This window comes from Cupressus sempervirens, chromosome 4, assembly GCF_028749045.1.
Source record: "Cupressus sempervirens isolate cs-2001-9-10 chromosome 4, ASM2874904v1, whole genome shotgun sequence".
NCBI lineage: Eukaryota > Viridiplantae > Streptophyta > Pinopsida > Cupressales > Cupressaceae > Cupressus > Cupressus sempervirens.
Genome location: NC_143121.1, coordinates 425437521 through 425460406, shown reverse-complemented (window position 1 = coordinate 425460406; position 22886 = coordinate 425437521). Strand labels below are relative to the sequence as shown.

Genomic DNA, 22886 nt, shown 5'->3' with positions numbered 1-22886 from the left:
AGACTTGAACACAAATAATCCTTTAATTAATATATGTCAAAAGATGATGCTCCAATTTTCCAAAATTGAGTGAAGTGTTAAAGGTGATGAAATAGGGTGAGGGTTAAATCCCACTGAAACTAGATTAAAAAAAAAGGGAAAGTCTTTCACTTTTGAAATGGAAAACAACAAAGAACTCCAACAAGAATTTGCAGTACATAGAAAATAATCCAAATTGTCTATCTAATAACTTCCTACAAGCCATGATTAAATACCCATTGGGGAAAACTTCCTAAGGGTGTACAAAGATAGCCAATGGAAACGCAAACTATAGAAACAGAACAAAAATGGGTTTGGGATAAATTAAATCAATAGGCCCATTAACAATAGTTTGATTAATAATATATTTTATGATGGGGATATTATAGTCCTCTAGTCCCAAAGTTTACTTGTCCTCAAGAAAATGCAATGTTGGATGTTGTACAATGTGCTCATCTTCCCAAGTTGCATCATCCAGTCCCATGTGTTTCCAGCATACCAAATATTCCTTCATCATTTTGTTTTGCAAGGTCTTCTCATGTACTTCAATAATCTCTATCAGTTCCAATATGAGCTTTCCTTCTTCATTGAGTGGTGGAAAGTCTATAGCTACCTTGATGTTCTATCCCATAACTTTTTTTAGGCAGGAAACATGAAAAATGTTATGAATATGGCTCCCCTCAAGAAGTTATAGCTCATATGAGACTTCACTAATGTGACGCACTACACAATAAGGACCATAAAATCATGACTTCAGTTTTTCTTTTCCCTTTTCTTTTAGTAAGGATTTTCAATATGGCTAGAGCATAAGGTAAACCAAGTCTCCTAGTTTCAAACTCATCTCTATTTAGTATCTATTGGCATACATATATTTTTGATTTTGTGCCCATTGTAAGTTTTCCTTCAAGTATCTTAGGATGTCATGTCCCTCCTAAAGCCAGTCCCTCACCCTTGGTGCATGATTATCCCCTAGAACTATGTTGATGAAGGAAAGGGGTTTGTACTCATATAGATCTTTGAACGGTGCCATCCCAATGGACATGCGGTACATGGTATTGTAACAATATTCCCCTAGGTGTAACCATTTGACCCATGCTTGTTGTTGTGCCAAAATGTAGTTCTAAAGGTAGCCTTTGAGCCATTTATTCACAATCATTATTTGTCTATCTATCTGAGGGTGGTAACTAGTACTTGGTGACAATTTTGTCCCTGCCAACTAAAATAGTTCTATCTAGAAGATACTAATGAATTGCCCATCCTAATCACTAACAATGTTTTAGGGTAATTTATGCAGACTAAAGACTTCTCTAAAAAATAGATCGACAACTTGTGTCACCTAAAAATCTGAGCGGATGGTGAAGAAATATGTGTAATTTTTTAGTCTATCAACCACCATGAAGATACAATCTTTTCTATTCACCTTGAGAATTCCAATTATGAAATCCATTGAGATACTTTCTCACTTATGTTGCGGAATTGGCAGAGGTTGCAATAACTAGGTAGGTAGAGTGTGTTTAGATTTGTTCTGCTAGCCAACCACACATTCTCTTATATACTAAAATATGTCTCCTTTAAGAAATTTCCATGAAAACCTCTCCTTGATATGTTTTTAAGTTTTGAGGAAGCCCGAGTGTCTTACCAAGGGTGAGTCATGTGCCTCCTTCAAGATTTTCTTCTTCAATTTGAATTTCAACACTAAAAATATTTGATTCTTATAGTAAATGATGTCATCCACCACTTCATATGAATCATCCTAGATGTTTCCATCCATTAGCTCACAAGAAAATATGTTTTTGGAGTACTCTACCAAAAAATGTGCTTTCCAGTCAGCTGAAATCTAGGTTAGTAAGAAGACGGTGGGTTTCCTGGACAAGGCATCTACAACCACATTGTTCTTTCCTTTCACATATTCAATGTCAAAATTTTAATCCCGAACCTTACTTACCCATTTTTTTTGCCTCTCATTCAATTCCTATTGCTCCAAAAAATATCTCAAACTATTGTGATTTGTATGAATGACAAACTTGGCACCCACCAGATACTGTCGAAACTTGGTTAGTGCCTATACAATGGCCAACATCTCATTATCATGGATGGAATATAAGTGTTATATTTACATAATCTTCCTACTCTCATAGACTATGGGGTGTCTATCCTAAATTAGTAATGCAACAATACCTTCTCTAGATGTGTCACACTCTATAATGAATGGTCAAGTGAAATCAGGTAAAGAAAGCACGCAACAAGTTCTCATTGCTTCCTTCAGCTTATCAAAAGTGAGTTGCACCTTTTCATTCCACTAGAATCATCCCTATCTTGTCAAATCTATTAATAGTGCACTGAGTTGAGAGAACCCTTTTAAAAACCTCCAATAATAACTACACAGTCAAAAAAATCCCCGCAAATCTGTGAGTGATTTTGGGGGAGGCCAATCAAGGATAGCCTGAATCTTCTCATGATGAACTTGAACTTCATATTTACTAAAAATATTTCTATCATACTGAATTCACTCTTGGATTTCTTGGCAAATAGAGACTAATCCTTAGGATTTCATCCAGATGCTTCAAGTGCTCTTCCCATGTCCTACTATAAATAAGAATGTCATCAAAAAATATCAATAAGTACTTATGTAATTATTTTTTAAAGATACAATTCATACATGATTGTAATGTAGCAAGTGCATTCATTAATCTGAATGGCATGACCAAGAACTCATAATACCCATAGTGGTAATTAAAGGTCATCTTTTGCATGTCTTCCTCCCTCATGTGGATCTGATGGTATCGAGAATGGAGATCTATTTTCGAAGAATAGATTGTGCCATGTAATTCATCCAGCAACTTGTCTATCCTTGAAATGGGATATCTATTCTTTATTTTTTTGTTCAACACATGGTAAGGATCCATCCTTTCTCTAGGATTTCCTAAATTTTATTTTTGATCTCATCTTTGAATTTCTTGGGATGGTGGTAGAATGTGGTTATGACCGACTTGGCTCCTAGTTCCAACTCGATAGTATGTCCAAACCCTCGATGAGGTGGTATGCCAAGAGGAATTTCTATTAAAAATTTATCGTGATTTCTCAAGATATTTTGGAGATCATCATCCTAGGGAGGTGTTATTGCCTTTTTATAGGTTCTGTCAAGAAAAAATAGTGTGCAACCCAAGAAATGTCATCACACAAAAAAATTACCTCCATCTAATGTGCAGAAAATTCCTTTGGACCCTCATTTTCCATTCTGTGGAGAAGAACCTTCTTTCCATTAACAACAAAAGTGAAGTCCATCTATTTCAAGCTCTAACTGCATTCATCAAGTGTCTCCATCCACTATATACATAAAGTAACCTCCATGTCATCAAGGTCCACTATGAAGAAATCCTCAGTCACTGCGATTTGCCATTGGGATACTTATCTAAGGAATAAGATGTGTGCAAGGAAGAAGAGTCCCTCTAGCAAATTTGACCTAGAATCCTCTGTGTGTCTCTATAGGTAGACCTCTTTACTTCACCTAAGATGAGTTTATGAAGTTTAGAGTGGCTCTGCAATCAAGCATCACCATAACCCTTTTTCCTTGAAGGGTTCCCCTTACACAAAATATCATGCACCTCAGGCTACTGGCTAAGGTGATAGTTCCTCTACACCATACCAATGCTACAATTTCTTCCATACAGTTCAAACTAACAATTTTGGTGTCATCATGATATTGGTTTTCTTTAGAGGGTATTTCTTCTTGTTCATCCTTATCATTGGACATGACCTCAATCTAGTGGATCTTTCATTTTCCAAGGAATCTGTGGCTAGGTTCCCAAGACCCCTTGCAGTTGAAACATTGTTGCTTCCTTTGAAGCTCCTATTTGGTAGCCTCATCCAATGATATCTTCTTGAATGGAGGTTTATTATCTTTGTCCTTTGAAAACACTAGTAGTTTGGAGTGTGAGTAACTTCAAGAGGATGACACCAATGACAATGCCATACTCCATGCCTTTTTAATAGCCTCTGATAATGTGGAAAGATTGAACCCCTTTACCCAAACTTTCAATGGTTCTATCAGTTCATCCATGAAGAGTACTATCTATCTTCTTTCAAAAATGTTTATGACCAGAATAGAAAGTTTTTGAAATTCCATGATGTACTAGTCAACCAATCTAGTTTTCCTCATATATTCCAAATCTTTGAAATTGAGTTCTAGATCTTTACCATCAAATTGATCTATCAATCTCTCAGTAAATTCTACATAAGTATTTATTTGATCATGCCCTATTGTGGTGGTGTTGTGATGCCACCATTCATGCACTACTCCCTCCAAGTGTAATGCTGCAAATTTAATTGCCTCTTCTTCTCACATGGGATTAAGCTGGAAGCAAGTATCAACCTTCATTACTCATGCTTGCATAGATATGGATCTAGATTTGTCAAATGGAGATAAATTTACTTTACTCAATTTCCTCCTAAGATCATCATTAAAATATCCTCTATTTCTGCCTCCCCAGTATCTCATTCTCATAACTGTGTAATTTTTGTAGGATATATCTTCTCCAAATTTGCACTTTTCTAATCTTCCCTTAGTTGTTCTTGCATTTTCTCAAAGGTTGGTTTTTTCCCTCCATGTGGTGCCTCCATCCATGGTGGAAAATATAGAATGGAAGGTCGAGATCGTGCTAGATGAGGGTTTTTTTTTCTTGACACTGAGTCCACACTATGACAATTTTCTTCACTAGATATTTTATTATCTACCAACTTCTTGAGAGTTTCTTCCATGAGTCATTGAGTATCATTAATCTCTGCCTAATTCCTTGCAAATTCTCTTAGTAGTGCCACGTGTTTGGTAGTTATGGGTTCCAATTATGTAGCCATTCTATCAACGGGATGGGTTCTTCTTCTCTTCTAATTGTAAACTCTTATTCACTATTCACAAGCTGGCAGGATCAAAGATCTGATACCACTATAATGTTCCAATGTCCCCCTAGCCCTCAGTAAAAAGTTTTTTCCTATGGGTGTCTAGAGACTACCTAAATACCACATGCAACAGGAAGGCCTAGATAGGTCATAATGTACCTATTTGATGTGGAGGTAGTATGGTGTGTAGGATGGAAAATAAACTGACCATATGGGTGGCAAGTGGACCATATGGTAGACATGGAAGGGATGTATGACTAGTAGAGTTGGATGGCCATACAAGAGGGGGCCTGATGGTTGTACAAAGAGGGAATCTGATAGTCATATGGAGAGGCTTGTTAATCGTACAATAGACTAGAGGTGAAGGTCATACAGTATGGTATTTGGATGTAGATAGTTTACCAATGTAGTATGGTAAGAGGGTCATATGAAGGTGTGAATGGATGGTCTATGGAAGACAAAATGAAGGCCATATGGAAAAATGAGGAAGCAAGACAAGAATGTTTCAAAAGCCACACAGTTAGGTGTTTGAGCCAGGAATGATAAACCACAACTGTGCATGCAATCTTATTCATATATAAACACACTAGATTTAGGTTAAATCCAAACACAATATTAGAGACTTGAACATGAATAATCCTTCAGTTAATAAATGTTGAAAGATGATGCTCCAATTTGCCAGATACAAGTGAAGTATTACAAGAAATGGAATAAAGTGAGGGTTAAATCCCACTAGAACCAAATAAATCAAATAGGGAAGGTCTTTCACTTACAAAATGGCAAAAAATAGAGAATTCCAACAATAATTTGTAGTATAGAGAAAATAATCCAAATTACCTGCCTAATGACTTCCTACAAGTTGTGCTTAAATACCCATCAGGGAAAACTTTCTGAGGGTGTACAAAGATAGCTGATGGCAACACAAACTATGGAAACAAAAAAAAAATGGGTCTAAGATAAATTAAATCAATTGGCGCATTAATAATAGTTGGATTAATAATCTATTTTATGATGGGGATATTATAGTTTCAAAGTAGATCAAACAAAGAGTAATCAGAGAAGTGAAGGATTGAACAAAGTTATCAGATTAGGAGATCAGATTGAAGATATAGCAAAGAGGAGACCCAAGATTAGCTTACAAAGAAAAATGAGGGTCAGGTACTACATCAGTTATTATTAATTGAGAAAAGGTAAATCCCCTTAACAGAGTCAATTTAACAGACCTATGTAAACCTCCTAATAGAGTCCTTACTTCATTATGAGTGTAAAATCCTTTAACAAGGTGAGACCCAATAGTCTCTCAAGATTTTAACAAGGTAGACCCCTCATAGGGTAGATCATATCTTATGACCAAACATTGTAACCCTAACAAGTTAACTTTACTATTGCAATAGTGAAGATTTATGGGTTTCATCCCTACCCCAGTTTTACCTTCACCATGAAGTGTTTCTGGGTAACCAAATCATCGTGTTATGTGTTGAAATATTTATGGATGTGATGTATTTAATTTAAGTTTTAGTATTATAGTTTTAATCATAGATCTATTATATGTTGTGAATTAGAAGTGAATTAATTAAATTTCTATTGAAGTCAAAAGTATGAGACCTTGATTCATGCTCCCCCTTTCAATATCTTGTTTCTCATATGCTCATTCCAACATTAAGTAAGCACTATGTTAGGAGGTTTACCTAGGCTTGTTAGGACCAATCTATTAGGATATTTACCCTAATCCACTTGCTAGAATGTATCAATACCTAATTCTTCAATTTACACTAACAACTCGTATTACAAATCTTCTCTTTCCAATCTCTAATCAAATCTCCTATCTAATATATATCTTCTTTTCTCTTCACCGCTCCTCTCAGTCACTATACTCTATTTTATCAAAACTTATCTTGCAACATCCAAAATGCAATTCCCTCACATATACATCCACCACACTTTGCATCATATGGAATAGGGTTTTAATATGCCCTTAAATAGTCATCTTTAGAGTTTTCTAGAACACAATCAATGATTTGGATTCTTCTCTTTTTGCCTCTTAATCTAATTGGCTAACTTTCTTCATAGGGACTAATGATCCATGTTAAAATATTTAACAAACTCTATAACAAGCTCTACAATCATTAAATATCATCTTCATGTCGGACAAAAATGGTTTACCTAATATTTTGTGTCATTCCAAACATTATTGTTCAAATAGTGTTACTCAGCATATATGGTTTATGATGCTCAATCATAATTATTACGCCTACTAACGCTTGACCTCTACTAGCTTGGTTTCTTCTATATGACTTGACACATACTCACTCTATTTGTCTTGACATTCATTATACACTAGATAACTCAGCTTCTGTAGGGATACTCGGTGACCATAGACTTGCTTGGCTCCTATAGATCTTAGAATATACATGATTATTTACAAGTGGCACAAATACATAACTCGACCTATATAGAGTGACTAGGTCATAGTGATGACCAACCAAATTTGCCTACTATATAACTAAGTATTTGACACTAATAGAAAGAAAAACTAAAGAGATCAATTGTTGGTACCTATACTATTTTAGAAATGAAGAAGTTAGGTCCTTGTAAGATTTTTAGAAACTTTAACAGTGGGAATTTTTTTTAAAGTTGAAGTACTAGAAGATATGAATATTTCACCAATATTCAATATTGCATAAATCTTTTAGTATCTTGAATCAGAAGAGGAATTTAAATATAACCTAGATTATCCCAAGAGGAAGACTGATAATATCAGTAATATTTTGGATAGCAGAGTATGTAAGAGCACTAGAGGAAAAGACTACCTAGAGTATCGTGTTCAATGGAGAGATAAACCAATTGAAGATAGATCATGGATAAAACAAGTTGAGCCTGATCTTAATGATTCAAGATAGAGAAACATGGTTTCCTCATGTGGGCATCAGCTCTTTGCTTGCCCTATGTGTCTAATATAGGAGCATCTTAGGTCAATGGGTAATCTACCATCAACCAGAAATATTGCTCTATTTTTTGTACTAGTTTATTGTTCATGGAGTAGTCATTGTTTCTCATGGTTTTAAGTTGTGCACAATTGACATCTTATTATGGATCCAGTGGTGGTCCTTATACTAAGTGCACAAAATCTAATGTTCATTATTCTTAGAGTTACATGCCTCTTTTTCTACTCACTTTCCATTATGTGTTTGATGCAACACATTGTGGAATTTTTTTCAATGTAATTTCCTATGATGATGTGGCATATTGTGTAGTTAAAGGACATCACTTATATATGTAGACCTATTCCTTAAAGAGTGGGTTCTAGTTGATCATTTGATAGTTCTTTTGTTTTCTCCTCCAAGGAAGAACCTATTTGTGATTAAATACCCAATAGGCCAACTTGTGGTCTTGCTAGCTATATAAGAACTTGGATTAGATTTAGAGAATCATCATAGAAATATCAAGGGGGTAAGATTTTGGGATAGGAATATAGTAGATAAAAGATGGAAGATGAAGAAGATGAGCTTCTAGCTCTCTGATTATAATTTCCTTTGTACTGGTCGCAACCTAGAAGGCCTCACAGTCGAGCATGATGGATGTTTGAAAGTATATTTTATCATGAAAGTTGTCTAATCAATCAGAAAATCTCTTGGTTCTTGTTTCTTGATATGTGTTTTCTTCTATATGTACTCTTGGAAAGGTGTTATGAGATTGGACTTGGTCATCCTTGCATCAATATGTATATGTATATGTATGTGTATATGTATATGTATATGCATATGTATATGTATATGTATGTGTATATGTATAGATATATATGTAAACATATGCATATGCATCTAGTGAATGAATGTTTAGAGTGATGGATATTTATCTATCTAATGTGTTTGTTGTCTATTTTCTTTTCTCTTTCTATTTATGTGTTTCTTGTTATGGATATCCCTTGTTTCTATCCTATTTCTAGATTCTCCAAAGAGGATATGTTTTATCATTTATGTCTTATTATGTTATTGATTTAGCCAGATATTTAAAACCTTCTCTAGTAAACTAGTTTGGTTCTCTTCATCATTGAATATATACAATATATAAAACTATATACTGATCATTTTATGATGGAGATGGATTAAATTTATCAATTTTATTTTTCTATATTCTCTAGTTAATAGCTTTTCATATATGGTCCTAGCCATGGTTTGTCCAAATTTGGATGATTATAAGTATTAATGATAATTTGTAGCAAAAAGAAAGTAGGTAATATGTTTGCAGGTATTAATAGAAGATAGAAGATATGCATAAAAAATAATTTGAGATGCAAAGATACCACCAAATTTTATTGATATTTGTCATTTTATTGGTGCACTCTATCATAAAATTGGGTATGCCTTGTTATTCCATACTAAGGTGCTTCATGTATAGTAGGAAGACATGTTCAAATCATTTATATTGATTAATAGATCTCATAAGATTTTACTATCTCAAGCTATGTAAGAAGAAGGACAATTACCCTCTTCAAAATATTCTCCATACTTTTTCATGCAAGATTTGTATCCATATTTGTATTTGTAAGTCATGTATTGAATAAGTCTCATGCAAGACTAGAGGTTTTCTTTACTTCATTGTTGTCTATCCTTGCTTGCACCCATCAGATTTCTAATTGTATTTTGATTTTAGAATGTAATATTATTTTAGGCTATGACTTATTACTTATCAAAAATAATAGTTCCTTATATAAATATATATAATTTTTGGTCATTTATGAACTATGAATAGATATTCATTTATTGAATATAATTATATATTTGTGATTATATAGTAAAAATAGATCTTATATCATTAACAATTCATATATGACATGAATCTTGGCCAAAAAAATGCAATATGGAGGAGCCTCCAAAAGAGGGGTCTATAACACCAAACCAATTCAACCAATCATATTTGAAATAAGTAATTTGTACAATCTATAGAATCAATAAATAAATATGTAAATTTTAGAAATATTTCAATTACAAAAAAAAAAATTGCCAAATTATTCACTAATTGTGCACAAATCAATGCAATAGTATATTATTGTTATTGTCGCAAGCAATATACTATTACATTGACTTGTACACAATTTATTTATTTATTAGCACCAATTGGAACATTTTATTTCTCTATATTTCAAAATAACTCTAAGTTTAATAAAGTTTAAATTCCTATTTTTGAATTTTTCAAAATAGAAAATTTTATTTATTTGTGATTTCATTGGTTGAAAGAAATTTGTGTTATAGGGATTTTTTTACGGAGGCTTTCTCTCCATATTTCATGTTTTAGCCTAAAACTTCATGTATGTTTTAATTATCATTACAAAACTATAAATATGAACATATTACATATAATTTATTCCTAACTACTATTAAAACTAGTATATTACAAATTTTTCACCTATAATGTTATGATTCTCAGTACAAAACTATAACTATGAACATAGTCCATATAACTTATTCCTAACTACTAATAATAGTTTTTTATTTTATTTATACACTTTCTTTAATAAAAATCATAAGTCTATGCTGTAATATTTTTATGAAAAAGTATTTTAATACATTTTTTTTCAATTATAACTAACTAACAAATTAGAAGAAGGAAAGTTAGCTCATCCTTTGGAGATATTTTCAATAAATCATCCTTTAGAGATATTTTCAAGTTGAAAAGGAAATAGAGAGAAAATTAAAGGAGATCCAGGAGAGTATGGGAAAGGGGGGCCCATCTCTAGCTACTCGTGAGGAAGAACAAGATTGGCAAAGGAAATGGAAGTCAATCATAGGAAGAGAAGAAGTTTTTTGGAAATAGAGATCTAGAGTTTAGTGGCCTACTAAAGGGGACATAAATATATCTTTGTTTCATCGTTTGGCCTCCAAAAACAAGAAGAGAAACACTATTCATAAGCTCTTTGATAGAAAAAATGTGAAACTTAAAAAGGAGGAAGAGATTGATATTTGGACAACCATATACTTCTAGGAAATTTATAACCCCCTACCATTGCAAGTGAATCATGATATTAAGGAGGCACTATTGGAAATCATCAACCTAGTATTTGATGATAGGAAAAATCAAGAATTTGGTAAAATATTATAAGTAGGAGCTAAGAGAGGTGGTTTTTTCCATCGAATCATTCAAAGCCCAAGATCGGATGGGTTTCCCCTGACCTTCTTCCATGATTTTTAGGATATTATCAAGTATGACCTAGTACATGCAGCACGTAATTTCATTAGGATGGATATAATCCTTAAAGAACTTAACTAGAATTATATTATTTTGGTTCCCAATGTTGGAGAACCTACTTGTTTGGAGGAATTTAGACCTATTAGTCTATGTAATACCATTTATAAGATCCTATCTAAGGTGGTAGTGAGTCACATAAAGCCTATTCAAGGTAAAGTCATTAGTCCTACCTAGAATGGTTTTGTCCCTTGGTATCAAATTTTGGGTGCAGTAATAACCTTCCATCAGGCCTTGCACTCAATGGAGAAGAGTGGTAACCCAAGTATGGTTTTGAAATTTGATATCTCAAAAGATAGGATAAAATAAGGAGATTTTTTTAATTACAAATTATGGGATATTTTAGCTTGGGGAGAGATTTATTTCTTTAATTGGGGAGAATATTAATTTGTTCCAGTTCTTAGTCTTGACCAATGGGTCCCCAGGATAATTTTTCAAAGCTAAGAGGGTGCTACAGAAAGGAGGCCCCTTGTCACCTTATTTATTTAGTATGGTAGTAGAAATTCTTGGGAGGAACCTCCTTTCTATGGATTCTAGTGAAATATTGTGGAAATTAAACTAACAACTTCTCTGCCTCTAGAGGTTCTACAACAATTTTTTGATGATACTTTTCTATATAGTTTTTCCTCTATAAGATAAGTCAAATTTTGGAAGAAATTTTTGAACCAATATGAGAAGGTTTATGGCCAACACATCAACTATTAGAAGAGAAATCTTATTTCCTCAACATGAAGATGGACCTTTGGAAGAAGATAACAAGGGAACTAAATCGCCAAGTTGCATCCCTCCTAGACACTTGTCTTGGCCTCCCCCTCACAATAAAAGAAGTCAGCCCTCAATTTTGGATTACAGTTGGTGAAAAATTTAGAGTAAGTTGGTGAGTTGGAAGGGAAAGTTGCTTAGTAATGCTGGTAAACTTTAACCATCTATGGGGATTGGAGATAACTATTAAATTGGGCATTCAAAAATTAGTGGTTGAGGGCAACTCCTTGATTGTTATTTAAGAAATTAAAGGGGTTTGTAAAATAAGATGGCATGCCACAACAACAATTAGGGATGCTCAAATGTATTTAAATAGTACTAATGAGACCACCATTTAGCATGTATATCATGAGGAAAACCAAGTGGTGGGAAGTCTGGCTGCATACAGACATACAATCATCAATTAGCAAATGGGGGAAATAGAGTATGATCTTTTGACGATGATTTTATCAATATTTCAAGGAAAATATTTTAATATAATGATGACCATTTATAACTTGTGGTGTATAGGGGTTGGTCTTTTATGGCACCTTACAAGGCATGGGGGTTTATGATGATAATTTCATATTGGATCACCTTTCCAAGGAATATCATAATTATGATTATTTATGCCAATAGCAGGTCTATAACCCAAGGCAAGATATGGAGAAACTTTTTGCAATCACAAAGGATAGGAATTTCCAATTCATGATAGTCATTATTATGGAAAGGTTAGGGAAAAGAGATGAGGTGGCATGAAGGGAATATTTTGTATTCCATTTTCACATGTGATAAACCCAAGTGTAATCAAAACGCCATTACCCTTATTGCTAATAAGTGTTTTTGTTAGGAACAAAGAGGCTTTTCTCTTGGTTCTCTACGTATTTCATTTGTGTTTTTTGGTAGCTTTGCTCAAGAAATTTCTAAAGTTGTGGAAGATTTTGTGGTGGAGCTAGAAGATGGCAAAGCCATGAAGAGTGACAACACTTGAATTGAGCGACCCATAATCGATGATGTCATCAAGAAGGATAAAGAAGTTTGGACTTAGTTGAGGGAAGGGGGTTTAATTCTATTTATGGAATGCATCAAAGGCCACAATGAGAGGGTCTCGTGGCAGTTTATTAACTCTTGGAAGAACTAGTGGGTGGCTATGAATGGAGTCATGTTTGAAGTCACTAAGGAGTTTATTGTGAATTCCACTAGTCTTGCCCTAGAAGGAAAAAATTGGAGAAAATGGCTAAGGGGTGTGAATGAGATAAGCTAGAGGAAATTATTTCACTCTAACGAGGCCCTAGGTCATTTTTGTGGCAAATTTTCTTAGGAGAATTTGCCAGAACCTTGAGATGTTGTCTACTATATGATTATGAGATACATCATCATGGAAGACAAGTATAAGGTGATTTAATATTACTACTTTCCTATTCTCAACAACTTTAGGAATAAGGAAACTATTTTGTTTACATACTTTTTATTACATTCTATAGAGAATTATGTTTAGGATGCGTGAAAGAAGAGGGAAGATGGCAAGAGCTTCACCATATACCATCAAGCCCTTATATTCTACCTTCTTGACTGTAATAAAGGTATTAACCCTCATATTCTTAGCTTGGCCCGTTCCCTACCTAAAATCACTAATATGGACTTGATTTTGTCCCCTTTTGGATAAACTCGAGAAGATAAGGAGCCCCCTACCATTGTTAGAAATGTTAAAATGGAGAAAGATGAGGTTTTGGATGTGGAAAGCACTGAAGCTATGACTAAGAAAGGAACCCATCCTAGTCTAGTAAGAGACTACAAGATAAAAAGCCCTTGACCCCTTCTATTAAGGAGAAACTAGTTAGTTTTGATTCTATAGAGAACTTGGGGAAGATAGGTGGCCCTAAACCTAAGAGGAAAGCCACTGGGTGAAACTAAAGAAAACAGGTTGAGGTTGAGATAGATAGTGAAGATAAGGATTAGGTGACCACTTTCGAGGGTCAAGATAGTCCAATGCCTTCCTATGTGTTGGACACTTTTAGAATGGAGACCAATATCCCTAAAATTATGAAGGAAGGTGACAAGGGTGATCAAGGGATAATAACCTCCTCTATTAGGACTCTAAACTTGGATACTCAAAACTAAGGGACTAAGAATAAAATGGAGGTTCAGGTTGATAATCTTCTGGGAGGTGATAAGTAGAAGGAGGAGAATATGATGCCCCAGGATACTATTGATAAATACCCTTTGGTAGTTAGGTTTTATCTATACTAGAGGAGTCCATTACCAATCTTATCAAAAAGAATGAGCCTTGGAGGATAAGTTTGGCAAGGTGGCAAATTTCTCTATGAGGGTGATGCATTTGGTTGCACCCACGCTCCATCTTATGTAGGCTGGGAAGGAAATGAGCAATGATACCAAGGATATGGAGACTACCCGCTCGTTGTATGGCTTCCTAGTAGATGATTGGTTGCGGCTTCTACTGGAGAACCCAAACAACTAGAAGGAGAGTTAGCTCCTAGTCCTTTGTCTTTTCTTCTTCTTTTTTTAATGTTTACTGGTTACTACTTGGCCCATGGGGCTTTTTTTTAACAAATTACTGAACCTAAATTATGCCCACAAAATTAAGTGGACTCATTTTTCATATAATTGTGATAATATGTTAGTTGTTAGTAGTAGTAAGTTTAGTTTTAGTAATATGTTAGTTTGGGGATTTTTATATTTAAAAAGGGGGTTGGTTAATGGTAGGGTAGTGACTTTTGGATGATCCTTAGCCTAGTTTCTATGTTTATGGGTCAGCCCCCAGTCTAGCTTCTTTTTAATATAAAAACTAACTAAAATTAAATTAAATAAATAAATGAGTTTTGTTATTTTCCTGTGTACACTTCAAACATTTACCTACCTATTATATTTTAAACATGTTAATTTTTTTTTTAATTATATTATTTCAAACAGTTATTAGTATGTTATTTTTAGTAATTATTATTAATAATTACTAAAATTAAATGACAAATACTAGCCACTATGTGGCACTTGTTTAAAACATAAATTTCATTTAATTAGGAGAGACATTTTTTAATATATATATATTATAATGTTCAACTTCTAAAGTAGAGTTTTTTTTAAGTGTTATCATTAATAGATATCAATTGAGCACAAGAAATTGCAACTACAATAATACAAAAAAAATAGTCTTGTACTTGAAAATGTGCATTTCTTAAATGTGATTTTTATTTATAAAAGAAAAATAAATCCTCGTGAATGTCTACTTTTATAAAGTAAAAGTAAAATATTATTTGGCCATTTTAAAGTTCACCATCTTACCATATATGTATAACAAGTGCCATATTAAATCTAATGTTAAAATAATAAATTTATCATAATATATAAAACATTTTCATCAACACAAAACTTATATAGTTACATTCTATTCATATATATCATATATAATATTATAAATAAATTATAATATGAAAATAAAAAATATTTTAATAATAATAATATATAATAGTGTTTCTTAAATATTATATAATATAAGTATGGATAAATTTTTAAAAATATTTTAGTTGAATGGAAAAATAATAATTCTTAAAAATAGAATATTGAAAGTATAAATATCTAAACTAACTTACTCACAAATAAAAAAATTTAACTTCAATTCTACACGTATAAGACTCAAAACGATTACTAAAAGTACTAATAAATTGTATTAAAATATTTATATTATCAATTACTTGATTTATTTGTTTGAGATGTTATTGAAGACATATTTTTCTATATTTTTCTTGCATTGTTTAAAATGTAATTTGTATTTATTAGAATATATAAATGAAATCAACATCTCATTGATATTTTAATGAACATATACTTTCATAGAGTCTAGCAAAGATTGTTTCAAAGCTCAAAAAGCCTAAATTAGGTTCTTCCATTTATTAAATAAAATTTCAAATGCCATAATTCCATGCAAAAAATATCTCATCTTCAAACAATTATAATGTATATTAATATTCAAAATTTAACACAACATTTTTGTAATATATATTTTCTAATTCTAATAAGTGTTCTATATTATGATGGTAGACCATGGAAAATTGTGTTCATTAAATGTTGTATTGTCAAAAAATAGTAGAAAACCAATTGTCTCCTACTTTTAACAAATTAGTTATAAAATCATTTTCCCTATTTTAAAACTAGTAAAATAGAAACTATGCATCTCTTAAGTGTCACTTTATTTATGAAAAAGGGAAAGAAAAAAAGGAAGTAATCAAATCAATTATAATATATGTGAAAATTTAGATTCTCTAAACTGCATTATTTCTTAGAGTTGAATGCACCTTATTGGATACTCTAAATTGATAACATGCAAGGGTTGTTTGAAGAAGAAAATTTTGACTAAATGATCAACTTCCTTATTAAAACTACAATAGGAGGTATGATATGGGAAAGAAGTGAAGATGAATTAAGGGTGTTCTATGATTCTTGATCTTATAAACTGTATTAGTGAAATCATTCATTTATTCAAAATTTATCTTACATTATTTTACAATCAAACATATCTATTTATAAAAAAATATAAGAAAAACAATTTAAATAAACACAAATTTCTTGTTTGAATATTAGCATTTCTATAATAGCAATATAAAACATATTGCATAACATATTTTTTTGCCAGACTACATATTTTTATATACATTTCCTTACATTATTGCAACATTAAAAATATATCTTACTTAATGAAATAAGTTGTAAACAAAGAACATAATATGTATTTCAAAAGATAAAATATACGACAAGACCCCCCAAAAAACAATGGCAGAAAATAATCAGAACAAGAGAAAATCCTTGTTTTTAGGGGTTGTTTTGGATTAGTGTTACTGATAACCTAATTCCACATGATTTTGTTACATCGTTTCAATATTTTTAACAGCTTGTTGATCACCTAATTCTGCATTATTTCAATTTACATTATTTCAATTAAAGAAAACTCTCATTTGAATAAATAGAAAAATCTACGACTAGGACAATATTGACAGGACAATCTGAACACAAATTCTTTGGTTAAGTATAGGCATTTCTACAATTGCAGTAAAGCAAACATGTATAGACATATTATTTCACCTTATCGATTAACTATTTTGATATAATTTTTCTCACTGATTTCAATATATAAGAAAATAATATCAAATTTTATCAATTTTATTTAAAAAATCCGTGGCAAAGACCAGAACGAATGCGAGAAAATAATCTGGCATTATTTCAACATATGAAAACTATCTTATTTAATCACATCAATTTTAAAAAATCTACAACACAAAAAAGCCAGAAATAAATCTACATTTCTGTATTAAAAAAATGTTACATTTAATTAAGTAGATTTGGAAAAAGAAAATCTAGTTTGAATATTGGCATTTCTATATATAGCTGCACCAAATCAGATATTACAAGGACTAAGATAATTCCAAGACAACATATTGATTTAACAGCTTACAGGTTACATAATTCTATATAATTTTCCTACAGTATTTCCAACCCATAAAAGGTAAAAATCTACAAGACCAAAAATGCAAGAAAATAATCTGAACATAAACCTAGGAGAAAAAAAATATCGCGTTGAATCAAATAGATTTCTATATAATTTTCGTACATTATTTCCAACATATAAAAGGAAAAAAAAAAAAACTATTAACGCCGAAAATACAATGAAGTAATCTGAATATAAATTTATTGGCATTTCTATATAAAGAAAATAAAACACATATTGCAAAACACGTTGATTTATCAGCTTACAGATTACATAATTCTATATTATTTTCTTATATTAATTCCGACACGCAAAACCAAAAATGCAAGAAAGAAATCTGAGCATAAAACTTATTGCCATTTCTGTATAAAAGAAAAAACATCACATTTAGTCAAACAGATTTAAAGAACAAAATCTACGACAACAGAAAATAATCTGAACCAGAGAAATTCCATCTGAACATAAACTTATTGGCATTTCTGTATAAAGAAAAGATATCACATTTAATAAAACAGATTTGAAGAACAAAATCTACGATGCCAGAAATTCCTTGTTTGAATAAAATCTGAACATAAACTTATTGGCATTTCTGTATAAAGCAAAAAAGCATCACATTTAATCAAATTGATTCGAAGAACAAAATCTACGACGCTAGAAACTGATCTGAACAAGAGAAATCCATTGTTTTTGAATATTGGCATTTCTATATAATTGCACCAAAGCTTCGAACATATTACATGACAACAACAAGAACTACTTAAAAAAAACACAAAGGCCTGTTACATCTATAGTTAGAATTGGATCCCCAAAGCAGCATTTACCTATAAAACCATGAAATCAATAAAGAGGACGGCCAGGAGCCCAACCAGCATAAGCATCCGCGGAGGGCAATCCATTCCCCAACAAATTAGGCGGAACATTAAAAAGCGCCGCCATGTTAGCATGCTCAGAAATCCCATGGGCCCCACTGTGCATCTGCAAAGGCTGCGGCTGCGAGACAGGCGGCGGCGGCGCCTCTTCCTCCTCCAGAGGCAGCCGATCGAAGCTCGCGTTGAGAAACGAAGCGGCCATAATAACCACCGGGCCAGAAGCAATAAGCGCGCCGACGACCGTCCCGCCGACGACCTGCCCCTGCCCGCCGGCGAGATAAATCGTCAATCCGGTGGCCCCGGGAGGCGCCGGCGGCGGCAGAAAGGCTCCGGTGAGAGACAAGATCTCGAACCTTCCGTGCAGCGTAACAATGGCGCCTGGCGCCGCCGGTTGGCGCAGGGTCACATTGGTGACCGTCCCGGTGCCGCTCAACACGCAGACCCCGCGCTGCCGCCGCCTCGCAAACGTGGCAATGCTGTCGCCGACGTCGCAGCCGTTGGCGATCTCCATCGCATGGGCACGCAGTGCATTTGCGCTGTCCCGCGTTATGATTATCGGCGGCTTCGGTTTGTTCTTCGATCCCGCCGGGCGACCGCGAGGTCGGCGGATCAAAGCCCCGCGCTCGTCTTCTTCATTGCTCAGCTTCACCAGAGCGCCATTGTTTTCGTTCTCTTGATGATGTTGTTGTTGTTGCTGTTGTGAGGCCGCCATGAAAGCATTTCCTGGTGGGAGTGGGAGTGGGAGGTGCGGTTTAATTAGATTAAGGAATGTGTGTACTTGTTTAAGGGTAGATTAAAAGTTGGGGTGGATCGCGCATGGGTAAGTGGGGCATGTGAGAGAGGGGGGATATTATTATATTATGAGGAGAGGGTTTCACGCCGATGAGGCCTGGTTTAGAGCTTTTATTGTGCGTCACGTGAAGGCCAGAGTTATTGGAAAGGAGAGTTCGCTGTGTCTGCTCTCAGGAGGCATTGCAGCTGTTTTGAAAGCTACGTTAACGTGGGGATGCTAGGATTTTAGTGCGGGTCTTCATAAGAGGCCAACGAATTGAGCTTTGAGGACGGTTTTTTAATGTTTCTGCTTCGCGGACTCCGATGGAATCTGCGAACCGCTCGGTGCAGTGGGCTTTGTTACAATGAATCTCTCGGGGATGAGGTGGATGAGTTTGAAACTTATGAAAATGGATTGGTAAGTTTAATGAGTTCATTTGTGAATGGAAGGGTCAGATTTATATATGGTACATTAGAAAAAATTAAGCTTGAAAAAAATAAGTCAATTTTGATTATTTTAGCACATGAATCAAGCCTTATTGTACTCTCTTTAACCTGTCTCCTGTCTGGAATAGAAGTTTAGGTTTTGAAGAATTTGTTAAGTTCATTTGAGAATGGAAGTCTGGTGTTTGAAAGATTATATGAGTTGCTCTCCTTCATTTGAGAATGGGTAGTGAGGCATTTGAAGAATTTTGTAAGTTAATTTAAGCTCATTTCAGAATGGAAGTCTGACATGTAAAAATTCAGGTAAGTTGCATTATTTCATTCAAGAATTGAATTATGTTGTCTGAAGAATCATATAAGTTGTCTCCTTTCATTTGAGAAAAGGAATTGGGGTGTTTGAAAAAAAAATTGAGTTCATTTGATAATGGAAGTCTGGGCTTTGAAGAATTTAGTAAATTGATTTGAGAATGGTAGAAAGAATCGGGCAAGCTCTATTATTTCATTCAAGAATTGAATTGTGTTGTTTGAAGAATCATATAAGCTGTCTCCTTTCATTTGAGAAAAGGAACTCAGCTGTTTGAAGAATTTTTTGAGTTCATTTGATAATGGAAGTCTGGTCTTTGAAGAATTTGGTAAGTTGATTTGAGAATGGTAGAAAGAATCACACAAGTTCTATTATTTCATTCAAGAATTGAAGTATGGTGTTTGAAGGGTCATATAAGTTGTCTCCATTCATTTGAAAAAAGGAAGTTGGGTGTTTGAAGAATTTGTTAAGTTCATGTGATAATGGAATCCTGGTGTTTGAAGAATTTTGTAAGTTTATTTAAGAATGGGAGTCTAGCATTTGAAGAATCAAACAAGTTCTTTTAGTTCATTCAAGAATTGAAGTATGGCGTTTGAAGGATCATATGAGTTGTCTACTTTCATTCTCAAATTGGATGTCTCATGAGTGAGTTACTTTCTTTCATTTGAGAATTGGAAGTCTTATGTTTGGAGCTTCATTCAAGAATTGGATTTAAGATTATCAAGTTCCTTTGAGAGTACAAGTTTCATTTTTGAAGAATTGGGTAAATTATTTAAGTCCATATAAGAATGGAAGTCTGACATTTAAAAATTTTGGTATGTCTATTAAGTTCATTTGAGAATAGAAGTGTAGTGTTTGTAGAATTAGATAAGTTTTTTAAGTTCATTTAAGAGTGAAAATCTAGCATTTGAATAATTTGATAAGTTTATTAAGTTCATTTGAGAATCAAAGCATGGTGTTTGAAGAATCGGGCTAGTTCTTCTATTTCATTCAAGAATTGAGGCCTCATGTGTGAAGGATCATGTGAGTTGTCTCCTTTCATTTGAGAGCCAACAAGTCTAATGTTTAAAGAATCCAGTAAGTTTGCGTCTTTCATCTGAAAATAAGAAAACTTCAATATGTCATTCAAGAAGTGGAAGTATGATGTATTGAAATTCAGGCTATATCTCTTATTTCATTTGAAAATTGAAACTTCATTATTTTTGCATTAAAATGAGTGTTTTAATTTCATTAAAGAAGTAGAAGTCTGATTTTTTAAGAATGGATTTAATTCTCTTATTTAAAATGAATTTTGAAACTCTAGTGTTTGATGAATCAAGAGAATATTATTATTCCATTCAAGAATTTGAAATCCTTCTCTCATTGTATTCAAGAATCGGAAGTGTAGTGCTTGAAGAATTGAGTGAACTAGACGATTCCATTCAAGGATTGTAATTCTTGTGTTTGAAGAACACATGGTTCTCTCATTTCATTTGCAAATGGAAAGTTATAGTTTGAAAAATCAAATGAGTTATCTAATTCCTTTCACCTACACAATCATACAAGTTTTTTTATTAGATATGAGAATTGAATGTCTAATGTTTGAAGAATTGAACAAGCTCTATCACTCCATCTGTGAACTGAAATTCTTGTTGATAATCCATGCTGGTGAAATGCAAAGCTTTTTCTTAAGAAGAATTTATTTAGTTTTTCAGTTTTTATGCAAATAAGAAATGTACTGAAATATGCATAAGAATATTGAGGATTTAGTTTATTTGTTTTTAGTTTTATTCTTTAGGAAAATAAAATATGTCTAGATACATGTGTATCTAATTTTTTGCTTGTTTCTTCTTCTGACTATGAATTCTTTATATTCAAGCCTTTGTAATCTTTTTTATAAAAGTTGTATAGTTGCAAAAAATTTTATCCTGTCTAAAATTTAGAATTCTGTCATATGAAAAATTAGATGAGTTTTTTATTTAATTCTTGAAAAATCAGACCAAAAAAATTCAATTTGAAATTTCAAAATTTAGAACTCATGAATTCAGTCAAATTTTCATATTCCGCATAAAATTTGAAAATTTTAACATTCTATTAAAAACAAAAAATTAAAAGTGATATTTGAATTCTCTTTTTTTCATTCGCTCATTATTCAAATGATGAGATCATTTACACCTACCATGTGGACGAAACCATGAACATTTAAAATCATATCACTAAATATTAGAATAATGAGACTAATCACAAACCGCAAAAGGAATCAGTGTCTACAATTTTCGTCCACTTATCAGTCTACAGCTCAATTCTATGAGTTTGAAATATGTTTTTTTATTCAATAAAAAACAGCTTATCTGTCTACAAACATGGGCACTTCCAAACTTTGTCTCCTCGTTTGCTAGGGCTTAAAACCAAACTACTTTAGATTCTTTCTAATACTAAAAACACCATCCTCTTTCGCAAGTCAGCTAGATTTTTTTAGCATACTATTAAAACCGTTTGTTTTCTAGCTTAAAATTGTCCTTTTGTTCGTCTTTAGAATACTCATTTGGCTCCCTGGACCACAAGCCACTACTAAACTATGAAATCCATTCTTTCAACTTCAATTTTTTTTAATTGTAAACTACACGATTATAATCCAGACTGTACCGCATGCATTCGAAATTGCATATTTATATGAATAAATATTTGCATATTAATATATGGAGGTCATCTACAAACAAGTTTTAGGTACCCGATACAGGTCCATGCGTGCCTGAAACTTCTTCGGCTAAGAGCCAAAGACTAAGGAGCATCTATGCTGCCAAATTTGCCCGAGGCATGATCCCAGCCTCATCTCTTATGATGTCTTGGGACCTTACACTCAGCAAGACTTGATCTCTGGTGGATTCTTTGTGAGCCATTCAACTTCACATCAAAGATCCATTGACGAAATTCACGTTTTTGAATTGTGTACTTTTTGACTTGAAAGAAGGAAAACACTATTTAAATTTAGAAGAGACCAATTTTGTAAAAAAAATTCAATTGTGTATTTTAATGAGAAGTACCAAGTTAATATACTTTTCTCTTTTAAAGATAATTCTTGCACTTAATGTATTCATTGTTTGTAAGATTCAATTTATCAACA

At 33.1% G+C, this 22886-nt stretch overlaps 1 protein-coding gene across 1 annotated transcript; it reads right to left on the bottom strand.

Annotated features, from left to right (window-relative positions):
- Nucleotides 1-18207: 18207 nt before the first annotated feature.
- Nucleotides 18208-19068, bottom strand: LOC149561849 (AT-hook motif nuclear-localized protein 24-like). The gene has a single exon (XM_089823841.1). The coding sequence runs from the start codon at nt 18974-18976 to the stop codon at nt 18233-18235; it is 744 nt and encodes a 247-aa protein (XP_089679967.1). The 5' UTR covers nt 18977-19068; the 3' UTR covers nt 18208-18232.
- Nucleotides 19069-22886: the final 3818 nt, after the last annotated feature.